The sequence below is a fragment of the Ranitomeya imitator genome, chromosome 1 (genome assembly GCF_032444005.1).
Source record: "Ranitomeya imitator isolate aRanImi1 chromosome 1, aRanImi1.pri, whole genome shotgun sequence".
NCBI lineage: Eukaryota > Metazoa > Chordata > Amphibia > Anura > Dendrobatidae > Ranitomeya > Ranitomeya imitator.
In genome coordinates, this window is record NC_091282.1 from 806,259,563 (window position 1) to 806,285,399 (window position 25,837).

A 25,837-nucleotide genomic window follows, 5' to 3' on the forward strand; every position below is an offset into this window, starting at 1 on the left:
TTTTTTTATTGTAAAACATAAATAAGGTACAACTAAAAATCCCTATATAAAGTGCATGTGCCAAATTATTACAGGGCTTAATGGAATGGCACCTCTTTCCCTAAATAAAGTTACTTGGGGATGTGTAGATATCGTAAGAACCTATGCGTGTTTGGTGTCTATGAACTCGTAATGGAAAGTCTTAAAGATGCGCACTCAAAAAATAGGTGCTTGACTGGGATCAGACCCAAGCCTAAATATTTTGACGGAGCCCTCACGAGTGCGGCTGTGTATTATCTGCCTATGAACTCGTAATGACCTGGAGAATCATAATGGCAGCTTAAGCATTTAGTGAACATAGTAAAAAGGCAAAACAAAAAAACAATTGTGGAATTACACGTTTTTTGCAATTTCACCGCACTTGGAATGGTTTTGGAATTTTTTTTTCACAAACATAGGTTATATCTAAGAAATTGTACCACTCATGAATTACAGTATGTTATGAAAAAAAAACATTCTCAGAATCAGTGGGATCCGTTGAAGCGTTTCAGAGTTATTACCTCATAAGTGACACTGGTCAGAATTGTACAATTTGGCCTGGTCATTAACGTGCAAACCATCATGGGGGGGGGGTTAAGGGGTAACGTGTGTATGTTTTGGGGTGGCCTAGACCTTCATTCAGTTGAAAATCTGTGATAAGGACTTGATTGCTGACCACCAGAGAAAACCAAAAGTTTTGCTTTGAGGAATTGGCAAAAATCCCAGTGGCGAGACGTGGAAAGCTCATAGACTTACTAAAGGCGACCTGCAGCTGTAATTGCCGCCAATTGAGGCTCTACAAAAAGTGTAGTTACTCACCGATAACGGTGTTTCTCAAAGCCCATGACAGCATTACCAGAGAGAGGGGATCCGCCCTTCAGGGACAGGAAACCTACAGGATAAAAGGGCCATACCTCTCCCCTGCATCAGTTTGTTTACAGAGCATCGGAGGTCCTCCAGGATAGTCACAACAACACAAAAATATGCAATTTAATCATAATGCTTAACAAGTGAACACCGTGTCTATATGGAAAACCACTTCACACAAAATAATGTGCTCACCGCACACGTGATGAGGGGGGGAATAAGCAGGTGCTGTCATGGTCTCTGAGAAACACCGTTATCGGTGAGTAACTACACTTTTCTCAGTCACCCATGACAGCACTACCAGAGAGAATTACAGAGATCATTGATTAGGGAGGGACCACAGCCTGCAGAACCCTTCTTCCGAAGGTTAGGTCAGACGAAGAGGCTAGGTCTAAGCGGTAGAGCCTGAAGAAGGTTGAAGGTGATGACCAGGTGGCAGCCTTACAAATTTGATCTAATGGTAGCTAATGGTACCTCTGACCTTTCGGCCCAGGAGGTCGCCATAGCCCTTGTAGAGTGTGCCTTCAGTCCCTGCAGAACGGCGTTCCCGGTGGAAGAGTACGCCAAGGCTATAGCGTATGTGACCCATCGAGCTATAGTGCCCTTAGAAGCTTTGAGTCCTTTTCTGGGCCCCTGGAAGCAGATAAAAAGAGACCCTTCCTTCCTATACTGCTGGGTGATTTTAATGTATTGGACTAGGCACCTTTTTACGTCTAGTGTATGGAATTTCTCTTCCTTCTTATTTTTAGGATCTTGACAGAAGGAAGGAAGGATTATTTCCTGAGATCTATGGAATGTGGACGCAACTTTTGGTAGATAGGCAGGGTCTGTTTTTAGTATAACCTTATCATCCAGGATTTGTGTAAATGGAGGGTTTGCAGACAGGGCTTGAAGGTCACTTATCCTACGGGCCAAAGTCAGGGCTATTAGGAGGGCTGTTTTAAGTGAAAGAATCCTAAAGGCCCCGTCACACATAGCGAGATCGCTAGCGAGATCGCTGCTGAGTCACAAGTTTTGTGACGCAACAGCGATCTCAGTAGCGATCTCGCTATGTGTGACACGTACCAGCGATCAGGCCCCTGCTGTGAGATCGCTGGTCGTGTCGGAATGGCCTGGGCCATTTTTTGATCGTTGAGGTCCCGCTGACATCGCTGAATCGGTGTGTGTGACGCCGATTCAGCGATGTCTTCACTAGTAACCAGGGTAAACATCGGGTTACTAAGCGCAGGGCCGCGCTTAGTAACCCGATGTTTACCCTGGTTACCATCCTAAAAGTAAAGAAACAAACAGTACATACTTACCTACCGCTGTCTGTCCCCGGCGCTGTGCTCTGAACTCCTCCTGCACTGGCTGTGAGCGTCGGTCAGCCGGAAAGCTCACACAGACAGTACAGGAGGAGTGCAGAGCAGAGCGCCGGGGACAGACAGCGGTAGGTAAGTATGTACTGTTTGTTTTTTTACTTTTAGGATGGTAACCAGGGTAAACATCGGGTTACTAAGCGCGGCCCTGCGCTTAGTTACCCGATGTTTACCCTGGTTACCGGCATCATTGGTCGCTGGAGAGCGGTCTGTGTGACAGCTCTCCAGCGACGCTGCAGCGATCCGGATCGTTGTCGGTATCGCTGCAGCGTCGCTATGTGTGACGGGGCCTTAAGGGGTACCGATTCTATGGGCTCAAATGGGGATTCTGTTAGGGCTGACAAGACTAAGTTCAAATCCCAGGTTGGTAATCTACTTATAGTTACAGGCTTAGACCTTGCGGCTGCTCTGATAAACCGTATAACCCAAGGATTGGCCGCTATGTTTTCACAGTATAACGCTCCTAGAGCTGCTATCTGTACCTTTAAGGTACTTACTGAAAGGCCTAGGTCTAACCCCCTTTGTAGAAATTTTAATATTTCAGCCACTGGAACCGCGTCTTGCAACCTTACCCCGGAGGAGGACAAAAATTTTTTCCAGGTTTTGCCGTATATTTTTGTGGTCACAGGTTTTCTACTTGTCATTAGTGTGGATACTAGTTTGTAAGAAAACCCTCTTTCCCTCAATAGTGACCTCTCAAATTCCACGCTGTCAGATGGAGATTCTCTGACTGAGGGTGGAACACCGGTCCCTGAGACAGGAGGTCCGGAAGCACCCAGGGATTGGTGATCGATAGCATCCTCAGCCATGAGAACCAGGCTCTCTTGGGCCAGAAGGGGGCTATTAAGATGAGTCTGGATTTGTCCTGCCTGATCTTCCGCAGAACTGCTGGAATGAGAATAGTAGGGGGAAATGCATACGCCAGGGTCTGTGTCCAGGAAATTGTGAACACATCCACGGCCTGAGGGTTCCCCCTGGGATCTAGGGAGCAGAAAGTTTCCACTTTCCTGTTGTGCACATTGGCAAAGAGGTCTATTACAGGGATTCCCCATAGATCTGTAATTTTGTTGAATATGCCCTGATTTAGAGACCACTTCCCCTGCTTTAGTTGGGTACGACTCAGGAAGTCCGCTTTCTGGTTTTCTACCCCCTTTATATGTAGGGCCGATAGGGACAGGAAGTTGTTTTGCACCAGGCTGAAAATTTCGGAGGTGGTTTCCATTAATGATTGAGACCTGGTTCCCCCCTGGTGGTTTAAGTAAGCTACTACTACTTTGTTGTCCGAGAATACTCGGACATGATGGCCTTGTAGTTGGTCTAGGAAGTACAGTACTGCATGATTTACAACCCTCAGCTCTTTTTGATTTGAGGAGGACCTGAGCTCCTGAATTGTCAATATCCCTTGAGCGACTTTGTTGTCCAGGTGAGCCCCCCACCCTGTGGGACTTGCGTCTGTGGTGACTATCTGAGACGCCTCTATCACCCAGGGAATCCCTTTTGATAAGTTGCTGGGATTTAATCAGCAGACTAGGGAATGAATAGTGGGCAAACTTAGAGTCATTCGACTCTCTAAGGCTACGTTCACATTTGCATTGTGCAATGTTGCGTCGGAGACGAAACGCACAACGCAAACAAAACGCACGCTAAAACGCAGCGTTTTGCGACGCATGCGTCCTTTTTTGCCGAATTTTGGACGCAAAAAAAATGCAACTTGCTGCGTCCTCTGCGCCCTACAGTTGCGGCAAAAAAACGCATGCGTCGCAAAACGCAGCACAACGCATGTCCATGCGCCCCCATGTTAAATATAGGGGCACATGATGCATGCGTCGTCGCGGCTGCGCCCGACGCAACCCCGCAAAATGCTAATGTGAACGTAGCCTAACTGCCCTCCTAGTAGTTTTTCGTTTCTTAAAATATCCCACTGGAGAGTTCTTGTGTGGAGCTGTGCCCACTGAACTGCTGGGAGACAGGCAGAGAGGGACCCCAGTAATGACATCGCCTTTCTTAGAGTCATGGTAGGGTTTGCACGCGCTTCCGATACTAGGTGGATTATCTTTTGTTTTTTTCTTGTCTGGAAGGTGACATACTTGAGAACTTGAGTCCAAGGTGAGACCCAAGAATTCTTGAACCCTGGTTGGTTCCAGTCTTGATTTTTGGAGGTTAACCAGCCAGCCCAATTTTTTTAAGGTGTCTATCACTCTGTCGCATTGCTGACGGCAGAGTTCGGCCGAGTTGCTCAAAATCAGAAAGTCGTCTAGATATGGAATAATCAAGACGTCTTACTCTCTCAGATGTGCCATCATCCCCGCTATCAACTTCGTGAAGATGTGGGGAGAAATTGATATGCCAAAGGGAAGAGCCCTGTATTGGTATTCCCTGGTTTGTCCTTTTATGACTACTGCCAGTCTGAGGAATTTCTGAGAGGTCTTGTGGTTGGGGACGTGATAATACGCGTCGCTGAGATCTAGAACTATCATAAAACAGTTTGGAAACAGATTTTTTATTGTTGACTTTATTGACTCCATTTTGAATTTTTGTTTTTTTACATAAGTATTCAACCTCCGTAAGTTTATTATAGTCCAGAAGGTCCCGTCTGGTTTGGGAACCAGGAACAATGGAGAGTAGAATGCCTTCCCTCTCTCCAGAGGGGGGACTTCTTGGATGACAGCTTTGTCTACTAGTTTTACGATTTCTAATTCTAGAGCTTCTTGTTGTTGAGGAGATGATCTTAGCGGTGTTACCACATAATTCCGTGGGGGTAGGGATAAAAATTCTATGCGAAGCCCTTCTATCAATTTCAATATCCAAGGGCTGGTCGAAATTTTCTCCCAGGCCGGGAGGAAATGAGACAATCTCCCTCCCACCCTGGGGAAGATGTCACTTGGGGGGGGAGGGGTTTCTATCCCGAGGGGAGTTACCAAAAAGGAATCCTCTGTCTTTCCTTCTTCCGTCATCCCATCGGTTTTGCTCCCTTGGTGGTCTCCTTCTAAAAAACTTTCTATTCTGAAAGGGCCGTTTATTATATGTTGGGGCCAGGATGGGAAACCCTTTCTTTTTATCACCTGCTTTTTTGCAGGATATCGTCCAAAGTCTCTCCAAAGAGAAACTTGCCCTCACAGGGGATTGAACACAGTTTTTGTTTAGTTTGTAAGTCCCCCGGCCAGCTTTTTAGCCATAAGGTTCTACGCGCCGCATTTGAGAGAGCTGCAGATTTAGACGTCAATTTAATGGAGTCGGCCGATGAATCTGCCAGGAATGCCACAGCTCCTCTAATCATAGGGATGGACTCTAAAATTTTATTTCTGGGGACCCCATCTCTAAGCTGTTTCTCTAGGTTGTCAACCCAAATCATTAAAGAGTGTGACGTGCATGCCGCCGCTATAGTTGGCCTTAAGCATCCTCCTGCTGACTCCCGGGCCCCTTTAAGAAAAGTATCTGCTCTTTTATCAAGAGGATCTTTCAAGGTTCCCATGTCCTCGAATGGCAATGCAAACTTTTTCGAGGCCTTAGCTACCGCAACGTCTAGTTTGGGGGCTTTATCCCACGAGACAGAAGCCTCTTCTTCAAAGGGGTATTTCCTTTTAATAGAGGGAACCGATGCATTTTTCCTCTCAGGTTTCTCCCACTCCTTTTTTATTAATGCTTGAATGTTTTCGTTAAGGGAAAACACCTTACGCTTTTTTTGGGATAGCCCTCCAAACATAATGTCCTGCACAGTTTTATCAGGACGAGGATCCAACACCCCCATTGTTGATCTCACAGCCTTAACGAGGCCGTTAACCTCATCTAGGGGGAAGCAATGACGACCCCCACTTTCACTATCCGAAGAGGAGAATGAGGAATCCTGCGTATCCGAGTCTTTACTCTCGGGGCTGGAAGAGTCAGAATTCCTATCAGGAATTGATTGTTTCTTACTAGATCTCCTTTCGCCTTTAAGGGAGTTAAACACCGTCTCAACCTCCGATTTAATTACAGAACGTAACTCAGAGGCGAAGTTTGAGGTCTCCTCACAGAGGACTCGCTCAATACAGGAGTCACATAGTTTCTTCTCCCAGGACTGTGGTAATGCTTTCTCGCATAAAGGGCAGGTTTTATGTTTCGTCTTCCCCGTTCTCTTCCTTGCCTAAGATAAGGGAGAAGGGGAACCCCAATTACAAAAAATGAGCTTTCACGAAGATCACTCACCAATCTGACGCAGCCACAGGTACCGGTTCTGGAGGAGGGGTAGGATCCTGAGGTGTATGATCCGTGGCCGGCCGCAGGTTAACCACACTGGAATCCTTACTACGCTGTGTGGAATGGCTACCAGATTGAGAACTCCGGTTGTCCGCAGAAGTTCGCTTCCCCTGAGGGTCCAACTTCTGCTGCTGATGATGGCGCTGCTGCAGCGGCGGTGGCTGGAGCTGCAGATGGCTGTCCTCCATCGCTTATTACCTTGGAACAGCATGCAGCAAGGGGATTCCAAGCGCACCTTCTTTTTAAGGATGGCGCTTATCCCCTCCCCCCGTGGCTGCGTTGTTAGAGGAAGCGTCTTTTTTTTTCCAGCTACTGTGCATGCAGTCACTGACCTGGAAATGAAGGATTCCGGTTCCGGGGCAGCGCCATCTTGGTGTAGTCATTCACCTCACTGCCCCCGATCCGGAAGTTCCTCCACTACTTCCGATGCGGCACCATCTTGGAATCCTGGCGTCCTGTGCGGCAGTGTGCTGGAGCGCCCCAACTCCTATCCGGAGTGGCGGCGGCGCTTCCCCCCGCTCACGCTTCCGGACCCCTCGGTCGAAGCCGTGGCAGCTTCGGATACCGGACCAGCCATGGCAGGGGCCTCCCCGCTGCCAGAACCCGGACTGGCCGGCTCCGGATCGTCACCAGGTTAGTCTTTATATTCCGGTCGGTCATGACAGGTACCGTCCGAGAAGGTTCCCCGTCAGGGACAGGAAACCAAACTGATGCAGGGGAGAGGTACCGCCCTTTTATCCTATAGGTTTCCTGTCCCTGAAGGGCGGATCCCCTCACTCTGGTAGTGCTGTCATGGGCAACTGAGAAACACTGACTTTAGGGGATGAATAGGTATTCACACTAAAGTTTTCAGTTATTTTGTCCTATTTGTTGTTTGCTTCACACATAAAAAGAAAACCAAATGTTCACAGTTGTAGGCAAGTTTTTTACATGAACAGATGCAAACCCTCAAAAAAAAAAAAAACTGTGAAATTCCAGGTTGTGAGGTAGCAAAATACAAAAAATGCCGAGTAAACATTTTCGGAAACTACTTTATAGCGCAAACATCACAGACAAGGCCCACTGTGCTCTGAACCTGCTGCTCCAGACATGAAAACACTTGAGACATACAAAGAGGAAATGCAGAAATCATTCAACATGGCAAAATGGCACATAAACAGTCAAGAGTTTAAATATACATTACAGAAGCACACCTATTAACTTTTTTTTTTTGCCAGACCAGTGATGTTAGTAAGTGTGTTAATTTACTCCTCTATCAGTATCCAGCACTGTTGAACTACTTATCTGAGTATATTGACTGCGATTCACTTTCCGGCTAACACAGATGTCATGATGGTGTTGGGACTATGGTTGATAATCTGTTTTATCCCTGTCCCCTGGATTACTCATGAAGGTGGAAACGCTGGGTTCATGTGCCTTGCTATGCTCCTATAATCTTAAGGGAACCTTAAGGGTATAGGAAAACACAAACCAGACAAACAAGGGAAGAAGGGAAGGGATAAATGAATATATCAAACATACAAAATACACTCCCCAAACAATAGAGTGGGACACAGAGGAGTTAAAGGAAGGAAAAACCGAATAGAGGGGGATGAGGATGTACACACAGAGGCTGCCGTCATACTAGCAGTATTTGGTCAGTATTTTACATCAGTATTCCTCAGCCAAAACCAGGAGTGGGTGATAAATGCAGAAGTGGTGCATATGTTTCTATTAAACTTTTCCTCTATTTGTTCCACTCCTGGTTTTGACTTACAAATACTGATGTAAAATACTGACCAAATACTGCTAGTGTGACGGCAGCCAGACAAACATCCAAACAACAATTTCCTGAATAAATCTCCAAATGCCTACTCCAACTCGAATTACATCTCCAACTACAGCATCAGGCAGTAAGAACTAACATAGGCAATCCTTCAGTGTTGGCCACTCTCCTTTGCTATATATACTGTCCTCTGACACTTAACAGCTGAGACAGTCCAGGTAGGAAAGATCCAGGAGCTTCAACTAACCAGACTAACCCTTGCGCTGCTAGCAAAGAAAAATAGCTGCACTGCTTAACAAGATAGTTAAGTACTTCTAACCAGTGAGAGAGTTCATGAAATCAGACACCGCGGTCTTCTGGCCCCTCTGTCACAGTATCCCTGTGACAACGGCTCACTGAATGAGTCAGAAGAATATTTCACAATGTAAGTCCATGGAGCCCCATTGTGAAACTCCATATGCTTACAGTGTAAAAGCCACTTATGTGTGACACAGCGTGAAGTGTGATCCAGAGAGTCTGAAAAGTCATTTGATTAAAAAGAGGAACAGATGCTGGAGAAGATGGTGATAGGGGTGTAAATTAACACATTGACAATACATGTACTACTTTTCCCTAAACCTCTGTAAATGCTAATGTGAGTACTTCTTTGAGCAATAAACTTCATATACAAATTAAATAAATAGAAAAACAGAACAATGATTCAAGATCAAGACTTACCGTCTCCAGCTGGTATCAGGGGGAGGTGATAAATACACTGTTCCGTAGGGGCAGCTGTCAACGTATCATGCAAGTTAAGGATTGATGCCATAATTTTATTCCCCTTCCTACCCCTTCAAAAAAAAGTGAAGCCAAGTCTTAATAATTAATAAATTTAAAAGGCCTCAAACTAGAATAAAATAATAGCTTAGCTGCTAATAAGATATTGAAGTCCATATTTTATTTACGAAGACATACTGCAGAGGTTTTTGGGGTCTTCAATTCTGGTGATTAAGTTAAGATCGATTATATGCATTGTGGATGTTCTACATAAATTATCTCCTGCTTTCCAAGACGGAGTTTGAGTGTGTGTGTGCGTGTGTGTGTGTGCGCGTAAGATAGCAAAGATCCCTCAGGAATGTCGTTGTCTAACTGACTTAGGCTACTTTCACACTAGCGTTGTTGGCTACACATCGCAATGTGTCGTTTAGGAGAAAAAACGCATCCTGCAAAGTTGTCTGCAGGATGCTTTTTTCTCCATAGACTAACATTAGCGACGCATTGCGACGTATGGCCACACGTCGCAACTGTCGTGCGACTGTTGCGTCGTGTTTTGGCGCACCGTCGGCACAAAAAAAGTTACATGTAACGTTTTTTGCACGTCACGGCCGAAACTCCTCCCCCTCCCCCCGGACCTTACAATGGGGCAGCGGAAGCGTCGTAAGACTGCTTCCGCTGCCCACGTCGGGCATTATTTTCACAACGCGTGTCAGCACGTCAGGCTGACGCATAGCGACGGCCCCGTGCCGACGCTAGTGTGAAAGCAGCCTTAGAGAAAACATAGGAAAGTTGAAAAAACAAAACTAAGTGAGAGGAAACACACCTAACTTATCAGCTGGGTGTAGACAGAAATCACCTTTAGCCAATGAGATGCATGTATGCTAATGCTAGCACATATTTAGAGATGATAAGATGAGCCAATTATATTTTACAATGCATGAATACGGTAATAACATATATAAGATGATGTAATGAGGCAAAAAAGAGATTTGCTTTGATTCTTAATGTATTAGAGTGGCTCTTCCGTGCAAGCATTTGAATTTTTCTATTTAAAGAGAAGGTGCCACCAGTTTTCTTGTAGTTTTTTTTTTCCTGAAATTAAGCTTAAAATAGTAATTAAAATGTATTAACCCCCTCACGACCTTGCCCTTTTCCGTTTTTGCGTTTTCGTTTTTCGCTCCCCTCCTTCCCAGAGCCATAACTTTTTTAGTTTTCCGTCAATATGGTCATGTGAGGGCTTATTTTTGCGGGACGAGTTGTACTTTTGAACGACATCATTGGTTTTACTATGTCTTGTACTACAAAATGGGAAAAAAAAATTCCAAGTGCGGTGAAATTGCAAAAAAAAAGTGCAATCCCACACTTGTTTTTTTGTTTGTCTTTTTGCTAGCTTCACTAAATGCTAAACTGACCTGATATTATGATTCTCCAGGTCATTGCGAGTTCATAGACACCTAACATGTCTAGGTTATTTTTTTTATCTAAGTGGTGAAAAAAAATTCAAAACTTTGCCTAAAAAAGCGCTATTTTCCGATACCCGTAGCGTCTCCATTTTTCGTGATCTGGGGTCAGGTGAGGGCTTATTTATTGCGTGCTGAGATGACATTTTTAATAACACTTTTGTGCAGATATGTTCTTTTGAGCGCCCGTTATTACATTTTAATTCAATGTCGCGGCGACCAAAAAAACGTAATTCTGTAGTTTCGATTTTTTTCACTACGCCGTTTAGCGATCAGGTTAATGCTTTTTTTTATTGATAGGCCGGGCGATTCTGAACGCGGCAATACCAAATATGTGTTGGTTTGATTTTTTTTTATTGTTTTATTTTGGATGGGGCGAAAGGGGGGCGATTTAAACTTTTATATATTTTATTTTTTTCCATATTTTTAAAAACATTTTTTTTATTTTACTTTTGCCATGCTTCAATAGCTTCCATGGGAGGCTAGAAGCTGGCACAACTCGATCGGCTCAGCTACATAGCAGCGATCATCAGATCGATGCTATGTAGCTGAAATGCAGGCTTGCTATGAGCGCCGACCATAGGGGGGTGCTCACAGAAGGCCTGCATCAGTAACCATAGAGGTCTCAAGGACCTCTATGGTTATCATCCTGAGACATCACTGACCCCCGATCATGTGACGAATGATGAATAGCGATTTCACCCGCCGCTATTGCGCGCACATGTCAGCTGTACAAAACATCTGACATGTCGCAACTATGATGTGGGCTCATCGCCGGAGCCCACATCAAAGGGGGAGATGCGAAGTTCGCCGTACTAGTACGGCGCATGTCGTGAAGGGGTTAATGCAATGTTTGCTAACATTTCTATATGAAATATATATATTTTCTTAAAATATATATATATTTACCACTACGGGGAGCATTTTCCGTTTTAGACCTCAAGCAGCTATAGTACGCGTTACCAGCTTTAGGGTAAGTTCACGAAGGATGTTTTTGCTGCGTTTTTTTCTGCAGCAAAACCTGATCATCTTTGCAGGAAATAAGCTGCGCCAAAAACGCAGGTTTAGGTGCGTTTTTTTTCATGCTTTTTTTTCTCTTTGTGCATGCCAATAAAGTTGAGTTTACATAGAGAAAAAAAAAAACTTCCTGTAGACAGAATGAATAGATTGATAGAATTAATAGATAGATTGATAGAATAGATTCATTACATGCGGTAACTTTTTCACTGGCATTTTCCCACGGTGCAGAGGTTACCTCTGGTCAGGCTGTGAGGGAGTGCAGGCTCGGTGACATCACTGCTAGTTACTGAGCCTGCGCCCGCTCCGTCTCATTAATTCCCCTGTCGCTTACAGCCGGGGGTGATCGCATTAGCAGCGCTCCTGGTTGTAAGCTTTATCTCCCCCAGATACTGCGAGGGACACTCGTTATATCGGACTACGACGGCTCAGGGAGTATACTTTTGCTTTTTTATTTTTATTACAGAAGATCGATGGCTTCGCTTTGGAATGTCAGAACAATAAAAAGATGGTCAAAACTGTGTTTTATTTCATTAAAAGACTTTTTTCTGCAGGGGTGTGTGTTTAACCCTTTCATTACTATAGGATTAGTAATGGATAGGTGTCTTATTGTTGCCTCTCCTTTACTAAGCCAGCTTAAAGTCACCTTACAATAACCCCTTTTTACCCCACTTGCCACCTCTACAGGGCAAGTGGGAAGAGGCGGGCAAAGCGCCAGAATTGCTGCTATTTTTAGGCTGGGGCAATATCCATGGCCCCTTATGAGCTTCAAAATACCAGCCCCCAGCTGTGAGCTTTAGCAAAGCTGGTTGTCAAAAATGGGGGGGGCCCCACGCTGTTTTTTTTTAATTATTTAAATTTTTTTAAAAAGCGTGAGGACCCCTCTATTCTTGATAACTAGCCTTGCTGAAGCTGACAGCGGGGGAGTTGCAGCCCCCAGCTGTGAGTTTTGTCTGGCTGGTTATCAAAATTAGGGGGGAACCCACAATGGGTTTTTTTGTTTTGTTTTTTAAATTATTTATTTATAGCGCAGGAGAGCAGATGAATACTCCCATCCGCAGCTCCTGCTCTCACTGTAATTAGCAGTGGCAGATGATGGGAGCGGTAGTCTCAACAGCTGACACCAGTGATCGGAGGTGATGTTTACACCTCCAATCACAGCTGAGCGCTTCCCGCTGTCTTCTGATAGAGTGAGAACCGCGGCTCTATCACCGGTGGGGAGGATTTCCCCGCCAATCAGAAGCGGTGTTTGCTGCGCTGTCATACATATGACAGCGTGTCAAACACTGTAATGTCGGAACCCCCATTCAAGTGATTGGGAATTGGGTCCACTCTGCTGGTTGACAGGCTGCATGGACGCATCATGCAGCCTGCCATCTAGATATAGCAGGGCCGAGTGTGACGTCACATCTGGCTCTGCTTGAATTTTCTGCAGCAAATACGCTGCAAGAAAAGTCAACCTTGTCTTTTCACCATCCATTCAAGTCAATGGGTGAAAAACGCTGAAAAAACCCTGAAAGACGTGGCATGCCCTATGTAAAAAAAAAAAAAAAAAACGCTGCAAAGCACAAAATCCTGATGACACAAAAACCCAATGTGTGTGCATGAGATTTCTGAAATCTCATAAGCTTTGCTGGTACTGTAAAAAGCAGCTGAAAATTGGCATAATAAAACACAGCAAAAAAATCTGCAAAAACGCCCTGTGTGAACTTACCCTTACAGTTATCAGCAAAATTGGGGCAGTAACTGCTGACCACCATTTCCCTCCCCTTTTGGGTGGTTTGGTATCCCTGGGGCAGAATGAAGAGTAGCATCACAGGGCAGCGCCATTTTGTGGGAGACTGCCCTGTGATCTGCTATCACCAGCAGTTAAGGTACCTTCACACAACGATTTTGTTAACGATATCGTTGCTTTTTGTGACGTAGCAACGATATAGTTAACGAAATCGTTATGCGTGACAGCGACCAACGATCAGGCCCCTGCTGGGAGATCGTTGGTCGCTGGGAATGATCAGGACCTTTTTTAAGTCGCTGATCACCCCGCTGTCATCGCTAGATCGGCGTGTGTGACGCCGATCCAGCGATGTGTTCACTGGTAACCAGGGTAAACATCGGGTTACTAAGCGCAGGGCCGCGCTTAGTAACCCGATATTTACCCTGGTTACCATTGTAAAAGGTAAAAAAAAAACAAAAAAAAAAACACTACATACTTACATTCCGATGTCTGTCACGTCCCCTGGTGTCAGCTTCCCTGCACTGTGTAAGCGCCGGCCGTAAAGCAGAGCGGTGACGTCACCGCTGTGCTCTGCTTTACGGCCGGCGCTGACACAGTGCAGGGAAGCTGACGCCGGGGGACGTGACAGACATTACTTTTACAATGGTAACCAGGGTAAATATTGAGTTACTAAGCGCGGCCCTGCACTTAGTAACCCGATATTTACCCTGGTTACCCGGGGACTTCGGCATCGTTGAAACTGTCTTCAGTTGTTCCCCGGATCGTTGGTCGCTGGAGAGAGCTGTCTCTGTTGACAGCTCCCCAGCGACCACACAACGATTTACCAACGATCACGGCCAGGTCGTATCGCTGGTCGTGATCGTTGGTAAATCATTTAGTGTAACGGTACCTTTACTGTTTTTCTCTCTCCCATCAGTCTCTCTCACCCAGATGATATGATTCTCTCACCTCCCTCCACAATGTCTGGCATTAACATATTCCACAGTGCTTTAGGGTACCGTCACACAGTGCCATTTCGATCGCTACGACGGTACGATTCGTGACGTTCCAGCGATATCCATACGATATCGCTGTGTCTGACACGCAGCAGCGATCAGGGACCCTGCTGAGAATCGTACGTCGTAGCAGATCGTTTGGAACTTTCTTTCGTCGCTGGATATCCTGCTGTCATCGCTGGATCGGTGTGTGTGACACCGATCCAGCGATGCGTTCGCTTGTAACCAGGGTAAACATCGGGTTACTAAGCGCAGGGCCGCGCTTAGTAACCCGATGTTTACCCTGGTTACCATCCTAAAAGTAAAAAAAACAAACGCTTCATACTTACCTTCGGCTGTCTGTCCCCGGCGCTGTGCTTTCCTGCACTCACTGTGAGCACAGCGGCCGGAAAGCAGAGCGGTGACGTCACCGCTCTGCTTTCCGGCCGCTGTGCTCACAGCCAGAGCAGAGAAGCAGAGCGCCGGGGACAGACAGCCGAAGGTAAGTATGAAGCGTTTGTTTTTTTTACTTTTAGGATGGTAACCAGGGTAAACATCGGGTTACTAAGCGCAGCCCTGCGCTTAGTAACCCAATGTTTACCCTGGTTACCGGCATCGTTGGTCGCTGGAGAGCGGTCTGTGTGACAGCTCTCCAGCGACCACACAACGACTTACCAACGATCACGGCCAGGTCATATCGCTGGTCGTGATCGTTGGTAAATCGTATAGTGTGACGGTACCCTAACACACAAAATTTGTTTCAAATGCATTCAAAACTTAGTTATAACAGCATGTTATGCTACATTACATTAACTTATTAATGATCTACAAACACAGTACCTTTCTTTTAATTTGGAACAAGCACAACGTCTCAGAAGGTTCCACATTATGTGGCGACAAAACAGACATGAGCAAAAGTGGCATTTATGAACTTTGCATATCTACATGAAGAGGAAGTCTGGGTTACAGCTGATCCCCGAATTCCTCCTCATGTTCAATTTGAAAAGGATGCAGAGACTGATGCCAGCGCTGATTGGGCACAGAACATCAAGTGTAAATTCACCGCATCACTGCCCCGAGACCGCAAGTGCCGACACAGCTGAAACAGCAACGGCACGGGAGGCCGAACATTTAGTTGAAGGGGTTTTCCTTTTATTTTTTTTGAGTAAATCAAAAACTTAGTAAAAAATGCAAGAATATTAAAGACAATGCTTTTCTTGAAGATTATGTTAGTATCCATTAACCTTCACCTCCCAGTCATTGAATAACTTGCCTTTGTAAATAACTTATCAAAGGAAGGTCTAAAAATATCAACAACTCTTTACTGTAATTTCTGAACCATTTTCTATTGTTCTACAATCTGATTAAAATAAGAATGAAATTAAAGATTCATGGAACAATGCAAAAGCGTACACGATTTATTAGCATAAACCTATAATAAACCATTTTCCAAAAATGGATTGAAATGTGTTTAAGTGATAATTAAATGTGAGTTTGGGGGAAGGAAAACCCAAACTATCTATACTGTCTAAAGAACAGTTAAATAATCTAATAATGGCTTGTTACTTGAGAAGAATAGAGAAAGAAAATGAGAAAGATAAAGATATAGCCTAGAAAATGGGCTAAAGGTAGTTGAGAAGAGAGTAAAGGTACCGTCACACATAACGATATCGTTAACGATATCGTTGCTTTTTGTGACGTAGCAACGATATCGTTAAAGAAATCGTTATGTGTGACAGCGACCAACGATCAGGCCCCTGCTGGGAGATCGTTGGTCGCTGAGGAAAGTCCAGAACTTTATTTCGTCGCTGGATCTCCCGCTGACATCGCTGAATCGGCGTGTGTGACGCCGATTCAGCGATGTCTTCACTGGTAACCAGGGTAAACATCGGGTTACTAAGCGCAGGGCCGCGCTTAGTAACCCGATGTTTACCCTGGTTACCAGCGTAAGCGTTAAAAAAACAAAAACTACATACTTACCTTCAGCTGTCTGTCCCCGGCGCTGTGCTTCTCTGCACTCCTCCTGCATCCTGTGTCAGCGCCAGCCAGCCGGAAAGCAGAGCGGTGACGTCACCGCTCTGCTTTCCGGCTGACCGGTGCTGACAGTGCAGAGGAAAGCAGAGCGCCGGAGGACAGACAGCTGAAGGTAAGTATGTAGTGTTTGTTTTTTTTACACTGGTAACCAGGGTAAACATCGGCCCTGCGCTTAGTAACCCGATGTTTACCCTGGTTACCGGGGACCTCGGGATCGTTGGTCGCTGGAGAGCTGTCTGTGTGACAGCTCTCCAGCGACCAAATAGCGACGCTGCAGCGATCGACATCGTTGTCGGTATCGCTGCAGCGTCGCTTAGTGTGACGGTACCTTAAGAGAAATTAGGCGATAGAAATAGGGTTTAGGAGGCGGGGAGGGAAAGATCCGGTTTCTCATCCAACCCATCTTTTGTCTGCAATTATTAGTATAAGTCATAATCAAAATGTTTTACATCAGGGAGCAATGGAAAGAATGGATTAGATTGTGTCTATTAGGCCATTTTATTTAACTAAATGTTCAGCTCCTCGGTCTCCCACTTTTTTGGGCTGAAAGTCCCTTCTCGGCTTATACTTGAGTCATACCCAGGGGCCGGCAGGGGAGGGGGAGCAGGGGCTGTCTAATTATACTCACCTGCTCCTGGCGCGGTCCCTGCTTCCCCGGCGCTGCAGCTTCTCCCTGTAGTGAGCGGTCACATGGTACCGCTCATTACAGTAATGGGTTGAACTAGATGGACTTATAGTCTTCCTTCAACCTTAATAACTATGTAACTATGAATATGCGGCTCCACCTCCCATGGGGGTGGAGCCGCATATTCATTACTGTAATGAGCGGTAACGGTGATCGCTCACTACAGGAAGAAAATGGGGCGCCGGGGAACAGGCGAGTATGACGGGGGCAGTGCACGATATTCACCTGTTCCTTGTTCCACCGTCGGCGCCGCTGTGTCTTCCGCAGTGACGCTCAGGTCAGAGGGCGTGATGACGCGATTAGTGCGCGCCGCCCTCTTCCTGAACGTCTGTGCAGAGGATGGGGAAGACACAGCGGCGGTCAGCGGTGGAACGGGGAGCAGGTGACTATAGCAATTGCCAGGGGCCGGAGAGGTGAGTATGTAATTTTTTTATTTCTTTAATCGCAGCAACAGCATATGGGGCAAATATCTGTATGGAGCATCTTATGTGGCCATGTGCAGCATGATATGGCGGCAAATATCTGTATGGGTCATCTTATATGGCCATATGCAGCATGATATGGGGGCAAATATCTGTATGGGGCATCTTATGTGGCCATGTGCAGCATTATATGGGGGCAAATATCTGTATAGGGCATCTTATGTGGCCATGTGCAGTATGATATGGGGGCAAATATCTGTATGGGGCATCTTATGTGGCCATGTGCAGCATTATATGGGGGCAAATATCTGTATGGAGCATCTTATGTGGCCATGTGCAGCTTGATATGGGGGCAAATATCTGTATGGGGCATCTTATGTGGCCATGTGCAGCATGATATGGGGGCAAATATCTGTATAGAACATCTTATGTGGCCATGTTCAGCATGATATGGGGGCAAATATCTTTATGGAGCATCTTATGTGGCCATGTGCAGCATGATATGGGGGCAAATATCTTTATGGAGCATCTTATGTGGCCATGTGCAGCATGATATGGGGGCAAATATCTGTATGGAGCATCTGTATGGGGCCATGTCCAGCATGATATGGGGGCAAATATCTGTATGGAGCATCTTATGGGGCCATAATCCACATTTGTGGAGCATTATACGGGCCAAATGTCTGTATGGAGCATCTTATGGGGCCATAATCAGCATTTGTGCAGCATTATATGGGGCATATTTTAATATGGAGCATCTTATGGAGGGAGCATCTTATGGAGCCCATCATAAACTGTATGAAGCATTATATGGGGCTCCTGATTCAATATGGATATTCAAAAACACTTACCCTACTGATATCTCAATTAATTTTACTTTTATTGGTATCTATTTTTATTTTTGAAATTTATCAGTAGCTGCTGTATTTTCCACCCTAGGCTTATACTCGAGTCATTAAGTTTTCCCAGTTTGTGGCAAAATTAGGGGGGGGGGTCAGCTTATACTCGAGTATATACGGTAGATTACATGCGGCTGTTAAGAAGTGTCAAAGTAAGCCTTTGGCTACTTTCACACATCAGGATTTTTGTTTCAGGCTAAATTCAGCTCTTGGGAGAAAAACCGGAAAAAATAAAAACCGGAACTGGTTTTTCCCCCATTGACTTGTATTAGCGCCGGATTGCGCCAGATGGCCCAGTGTTCCTTCCGGTTTGATGCCGGATCCGGCGTACACTCGATTCCGGCGTCTGGAAAAAACGTCTACTGTAACGTTGTCTTTCCGGCTTTTCGCTACAATGCATGTCTATGGACGCCGGATCGGGAGGCCTTATCCGGCTTTTTACACTGAGCATGCTCAGAAACTATGTGCCTGCCCCCAGGACACATATATAAAGCAATGCCATCGAGGCCTTCACTCATTTGCAGCCATACTGCCAGCCAGAGAGACCACACCCTGCCAAGACTGAAGAACAAAGGAGCCAGAGAGCGGAGCCAGCTACAAACCTGCCACAGGGGCCAGCCAGCTATAACCTGCCACCGAGCCCAGCCAGCTCTCCTGCCACACAGGCCAGCCAGCTATAACCTGCCACAGAGGCCGGCCAGCCAGCTATAACCTGCTACAGAGCCCAGCCAGCTCTCCTGCCACAGAGGTCAGCCAGCCAGCTATAACCTGCCACAGAGCCCAGCCAGCTCTCCTGCTACAGAGCCCAGCCAGCCACAGGCCTGCCACAAAGGCCAGCCAGCTATAACTTGCCACAGAGCCCAGCCAGCTATAACCTGCCAGAGCCCAACCAGCTCTCCTACTACAGAGCCCAGCTAGCCACGGGCCTGCCACAGAGGCCAGCCAGCTATAACCTGCCACAGAGCCCAGCCAGCCAAGCCGTACCAGAGCAGCCATGTCTTCTTCTGGTAGCCCTCCGTCCAGTCGGCAGCGCAGAGGTAAATATGTTTTAAACATAATTTCGCTCTCTTGCTCTCTCTCCCTCGCTATCTTTTGTGTGTGTGTGTGTGTGTATGTATGTATAGTCATGGCCAAAAGTATTAACAACCCTGCAATTCTGTCAGATAATACTCAGTTTCTTCCTGAAAATGATTGCAAACAAATTCTTTGGTATTATTATCTTCATTTAATTTGTCTTAAATGAAAAAACACAAAAGAGAATGAAGCAAAAAGCAAAACATTGATCATTTCACACAAAACTCCAAAAATGGGCCAGACAAAAGTATTGGCACCCTCAGCCTAATACTTGGTTGCACAACCTTTAGCCAAAATAACTGCGACCAACTGCTTCTGGTAACCATCAATGAGTTTCTTACAAAGCTCTGCTGGAATTTTAGACCATTCTTCTTTGGCAAACTGCTCCAGGTCCCTGATATTTGAAGGGTGCCTTCTCCAAACTGCCATTTCTAGATCTCTCCACAGGTGTTCTATGGGATTCAGGTCTGGACTCATTGCTGGCCACCTTAGAAGTCTCCAGTGCTTTCTCTCAAACCATTTTCTAGTGCTTTTTGAAGTGTGTTTTGGGTCATTGTCCTGCTGGAAGACCCATGACCTCTGAGGGAGACCCAGCTTTCTCACACTGGGCCCTACATTATGCTGCAAAATTTGTTGGTCGTCTTCAGACTTCATAATGCCATGCACACGGTCAAGCAGTCCAGTGCCAGAGGCAGCAAAGCAACCCCAAAACATCAGGGAACCTCCGCCATGTTTGACTGTAGGGACCGTGTTCTTTTCTTTGAATGCCTCTCTTTTTCTCCTGTAAACTCTATGTTGATGCCTTTGCCCAAAAAGCTCTACTTTTGTCTCATCTGACCAGAGAACATTCTTCCAAAACATTTAGGCTTTTTCAGGTAAGTTTTGGCAAACTCCAGCCTGGATTTTTTATGTCTCGGGGTAAGAAGTGGGGTCTTCCTGGGTCTCCTACCATACAGTCCCTTTTCATTCAGATGCCGACGGATAGTACGGGTTGACACTGTTGTACCTTCGGACTGCAGGGCAGCTTGAACTTGTTTGGATGTTAGTCGAGGTTCTTTATCCAACATCCGCACAATCTTGCATTGAAATCTCTTGTCAATTTTTCTTTTCCGTCCACATCTAGAGAGGTTAGCCACAGTGCCATGGGCTTTAAACTTCTTGATGACACTGCACACGGTAGACACAGGAACATTCAGGTCTTTGGAGATGGACTTGTAGCCTTGAGATTGCTCATGCTTCCTCACAATTTGGTGTTATGTTTGCTAATGACAGGTGTTATGAAGGCAATCCAGAAACACAGTGTGCTTAGCGATCAGAGCGCACACAGTGATCTGACAAATACCCAAAAATACAAGAACGAGCTCTGAGACGTGGAAACTCTGTAGACTGCACACCTGATCCTATCCTAAACACAACTAAAAGCGGCTGTGGATTGCGCCTAACAACTACCTAGGCAACTCGGCACAGCCTAAGAAACTAGCTAGCCTGAAGATAGAAAAATAGGCCTGACTTGCCCCAGAGAAATTCCCCAAAGGAAAAGGCAGCCCCCCACATATAATGACTGTGAGTAAGATGAAAAGACAAAACGTAGGGATGAAATAGATTCAGCAAAGTGGGGCCCGATATTCTAGGACAGAGCGAGGACAGTAAAGCGAACTTTGCAGTCTACAAAAAACCCTAAAGCAAAACCACGCAAAGGGGGCAAAAAAAACCCCACCGTGCCGAACTAACGGCACGGCGGTACACCCTTTGCGTCTCAGAGCTTCCAGCAAAACAAAAGACAAGCTGGACAGAAAAAAAGCAACAAAAAAGCAAAAAGCACTTAGCTATACAGAGCAGCAGGTCACAGGAACAATCAGGAGAAGCTCAGATCCAACACTGAAACATTGACAAGGAGCAAGGATAGCAGCATCAGGCGGAGTTAAGTAATGAAGCAGTTAACGAGCTCACCAGAACACCTGAGGGAGGAAGCTCAGAAGCTGCAGTGCCACTTGTGACCACAGGAGTGAATTCAGCCACAGAATTCACAACAGTACCCCCCCCTTGAGGAGGGGTCACCGAACCCTCACCAGAGCCCCTAGGCCGACCAGGATGAGCCGCATGAAAGGCACGAACAAGATCGGAAGCATGAACATCAGAGGCAAAAACCCAGGAATTATCTTCCTGAGCATAACCCTTCCATTTAACCAGATACTGGAGTTTCCGTCTAAAAACACGAGAATCCAAAATCTTCTCCACAATATACTCCAATTCCCCCTCCACCAAAACCGGGGCAGGAGGCTCAACAGATGGAACCATAGGTGCCACGTATCTCCGCAACAACGACCTATGGAATACATTATGTATGGAAAAGGAGTCTGGGAGGGTCAAACGAAAAGACACAGGATTGAGAACCTCAGAAATCCTATACGGACCAATAAAACGAGGTTTAAATTTAGGAGAGGAAACCTTCATAGGAATATGACGAGAAGATAACCAAACCAGATCCCCAACACGAAGTCGGGGACCCACACGGCGTCTGCGATTAGCGAAAAGTTGAGCTTTCTCCTGGGACAAGATCAAATTGTCCACTACCTGAGTCCAGATCTGCTGCAACCTATCCACCACGGAATCCACACCAGGACAGTCCGAAGACTCAACCTGTCCTGAAGAGAAACGAGGATGGAACCCAGAATTGCAAAAAAATGGAGAAACCAAGGTAGCCGAGCTGGCCCGATTATTAAGGGCGAACTCAGCCAACGGCAAAAAGGACACCCAATCATCCTGGTCTGCAGAAACAAAACATCTCAGATATGTTTCCAAGGTCTGATTGGTTCGTTCGGTCTGGCCATTAGTCTGAGGATGGAAAGCCGAGGAAAAGGATAGGTCAATGCCCATCCTACCACAAAAGGCTCGCCAAAACCTTGAAACAAACTGGGAACCTCTGTCAGAAACAATATTCTCAGGAATGCCATGCAACCGAACCACATGCTGAAAGAACAAAGGTACCAAATCAGAGGAGGAAGGCAATTTAGCCAAGGGCACCAGATGGACCATTTTAGAAAAGCGATCACAGACCACCCAAATGACTGACATCTTTTGAGAAACGGGAAGGTCAGAAATGAAATCCATCGAAATATGTGTCCAAGGCCTCTTTGGGACCGGCAAGGGCAAAAGCAACCCACTGGCACGAGAACAGCAGGGCTTAGCCCTAGCACAAATCCCACAGGACTGCACAAAAGTACGTACATCCCGTGACAGAGATGGCCACCAGAAGGATCTAGCCACTAACTCTCTGGTACCAAAGATTCCAGGATGACCAGCCAACACCGAACAATGAAGTTCAGAGATAAGTTTATTAGTCCACCTATCAGGGACGAACAGTTTCTCTGCTGGACAACGATCAGGTTTATTCGCCTGAAATTTTTGCAGCACCCGCCGCAAATCAGGGGAGATGGCAGACACAATGACTCCTTCCTTGAGGATACCCGCTGGCTCAGATAAACCCGGAGAGTCGGGCACAAAACTCCTAGACAGAGCATCCGCCTTCACATTTTTAGAGCCCGGAAGGTACGAAATCACAAAGTCGAAGCGGGCAAAAAATAACGACCAACGGGCCTGTCTAGGATTCAAGCGCTTGGCAGACTCGAGATAAGTCAAGTTCTTATGATCAGTCAATACCACCACGCGATGCTTAGCTCCTTCAAGCCAATGACGCCACTCCTCGAATGCCCACTTCATGGCCAGCAACTCTCGATTGCCCACATCATAATTACGCTCAGCGGGCGAAAACTTCCTGGAAAAGAAAGCACATGGTTTCATCACTGAGCAATCAGAACCTCTCTGACAAAACCGCCCCTGCTCCAATCTCAGAAGCATCAACCTCGACCTGGAACGGAAGAGAAACATCTGGCTGACACAACACAGGGGCAGAACAAAAACGACGCTTCAACTCCTGAAAAGCTTCCACAGCAGCAGAAGACCAATTAACCAAATCAGCACCCTTCTTGGTCAAATCGGTCAATGGTTTGGCAATGCTAGAAAAATTACAGATGAAGCGACGATAAAAATTAGCAAAGCCCAGGAACTTTTGCAGACTTTTCAGAGATGTCGGCTGAATCCAATCCTGGATGGCTTGGACCTTAACTGGATCCATCTCGATAGTAGAAGGGGTAAAGATGAACCCCAAAAATGAAACTTTCTGCACACCGAAGAGACACTTTGATCCCTTCACAAACAAAGCGTTAGCACGCAGGACCTGAAAAACCATTCTGACCTGCTTCACATGAGACTCCCAATCATCTGAGAAGATCAAAATGTCATCCAAGTAAACAATCAGGAATTTATCCAGATACTCACGGAAGATGTCATGCATAAAAGACTGAAACACAGATGGAGCATTGGCAAGTCCGAACAGCATCACTAGATACTCAAAATGACCCTCGGGCGTATTGAATGCAGTTTTCCATTCATCTCCTTGCCTGATTCTCACCAGATTATACGCACCATGAAGATCTATCTTAGTGAACCAACTAGCCCCCTTAATCTGAGCAAACAAGTCAGATAACAATGGCAAGGGATACTGAAATTTAACAGTGATCTTATTAAGAAGGCGGTAATCAATACACGGTCTCAGCGAACCATCCTTCTTGGCTACAAAGAAGAACCCTGCTCCCAGTGGTGATGACGATGGGCGAATATGTCCCTTCTCCAGGGATTCCTTCACATAACTGCGCATAGCGGCGTGTTCGGGCACGGATAAATTAAATAATCGACCTTTAGGGAATTTACTACCAGGAATCAAATTGATAGCACAATCACAATCCCTATGCGGAGGTAGAGCATCGGACTTGGGCTCTTCAAATACATCCTGATAATCAGACAAGAACTCTGGGACCTCAGAAGGGGTGGATGACGAAATCGACAAAAATGGAACATCACCATGTACCCCCTGACAACCCCAGCTGGATACCGACATGGAATTCCAATCCAATACTGGATTATGGGTTTGTAGCCATGGCAACCCCAACACGACCACATCATGCAGATTATGCAACACTAGAAAGCGAATAACTTCCTGATGTGCAGGAGCCATGCACATGGTCAGCTGGGCCCAGTATTGAGGTTTATTCTTGGCCAAAGGTGTAGCATCAATTCCTCTCAATGGAATAGGACACCGCAAAGGCTCCAAGAAAAACCCACAACGTTTAGCATAATCCAAATCCATCAGATTCAGGGCAGCGCCCGAATCCACAAACGCCATGACAGAAAACGACGACAAAGAGCATATCAAGGTAATGGACAGAAGGAATTTGGACTGTACAGTACCAATGACGGCAGACCTAGCGGACCGCTTAGTGCGCTTAGGACAATCAGAAATAGCATGAGTGGAATCACCACAGTAGAAACACAGACCATTCAGACGTCTGTATTCCTGCCGTTCAACTCTAGTCATAGTCCTATCGCACTGCATAGGCTCAGGTTTAACCTCAGGCAGTACCGCCAAATGGTGCACAGATTTACGCTCGCGCAAGCGTCGACCGATCTGAATGGCCAAAGACAAAGACTCATTCAAACCAGCAGGCATAGGAAATCCCACCATGACATCCTTAAGAGCCTCAGAGAGACCCTTTCTGAACAAAGCTGCCAGCGCAGATTCATTCCACTGAATGAGTACTGACCATTTCCTAAATTTCTGACAATATACTTCTATATCATCCTGACCCTGGCACAAAGCCAGCAAATTTTTCTCAGCCTGATCCACTGAATTAGGCTCATCGTACAGCAATCCGAGCGCCAGGAAAAACGCATCGACACTACTCAATGCAGGGTCTCCTGGCGCAAGAGAAAATGCCCAGTCTTGAGGGTCGCCGCGCAAAAAAGAAATAATAATCAAAACCTGTTGAATAGGATTACCAGAAGAATGAGGTTCCAAGGCCAGAAATAGCTTACAATTATTTTTGAAACTTAGAAACTTAGTTCTATCTCCAAAAAACAAATCAGGAATAGGAATTCTTGGTTCTAACATAGATTTCTGATCAATAGTATCTTGAATTTTTTGTACATTTATAACGAGATTATCCATTGAAGAGCACAGACCCTGAATATCCATGTCCACACCTGTGTCCAGAATCACCCAAATGTCTAGGGGAAAAAAAAAAGTGAACACAGAGCAGAAAAAAAAAAAAAATGATGTCAGAACTTTTTCTTTCCCTCTATTGAGAATCATTAGTTGGGCTCCTTGTACTGTTATGTTTGCTAATGACAGGTGTTATGAAGGCAATCCAGAAACACAGTGTGCTTAGCGATCAGAGCGCACACAGTGATCTGACAAATACCCAAAAATACAAGAACGAGCTCTGAGACGTGGAAACTCTGTAGACTGCACACCTGATCCTATCCTAAACACAACTAAAAGCGGCTGTGGATTGCGCCTAACAACTACCTAGGCAACTCAGCACAGCCTAAGAAACTAGCTAGCTTGAAGATAGAAAAATAGGCCTGACTTGCCCCAGAGAAATTCCCCAAAGGAAAAGGCAGCCCCCCACATATAATGAC

At 45.8% G+C, this 25,837-nt stretch overlaps 1 protein-coding gene across 2 annotated transcripts in view; it reads right to left on the reverse strand.

Annotated features, from left to right (window-relative positions):
- Positions 1-25,837, reverse strand: part of CRTC1 (CREB regulated transcription coactivator 1) — a 248,706-nt gene that overhangs the window by 139,097 nt on the left and 83,772 nt on the right. For both annotated transcript variants that reach the window (XM_069738947.1, XM_069738954.1), the window contains exon 4: positions 8,962-9,023. In XM_069738947.1, the coding sequence (XP_069595048.1) occupies positions 8,962-9,023 (62 nt within the window). The remainder of the gene's footprint in view (positions 1-8,961; positions 9,024-25,837) is intronic.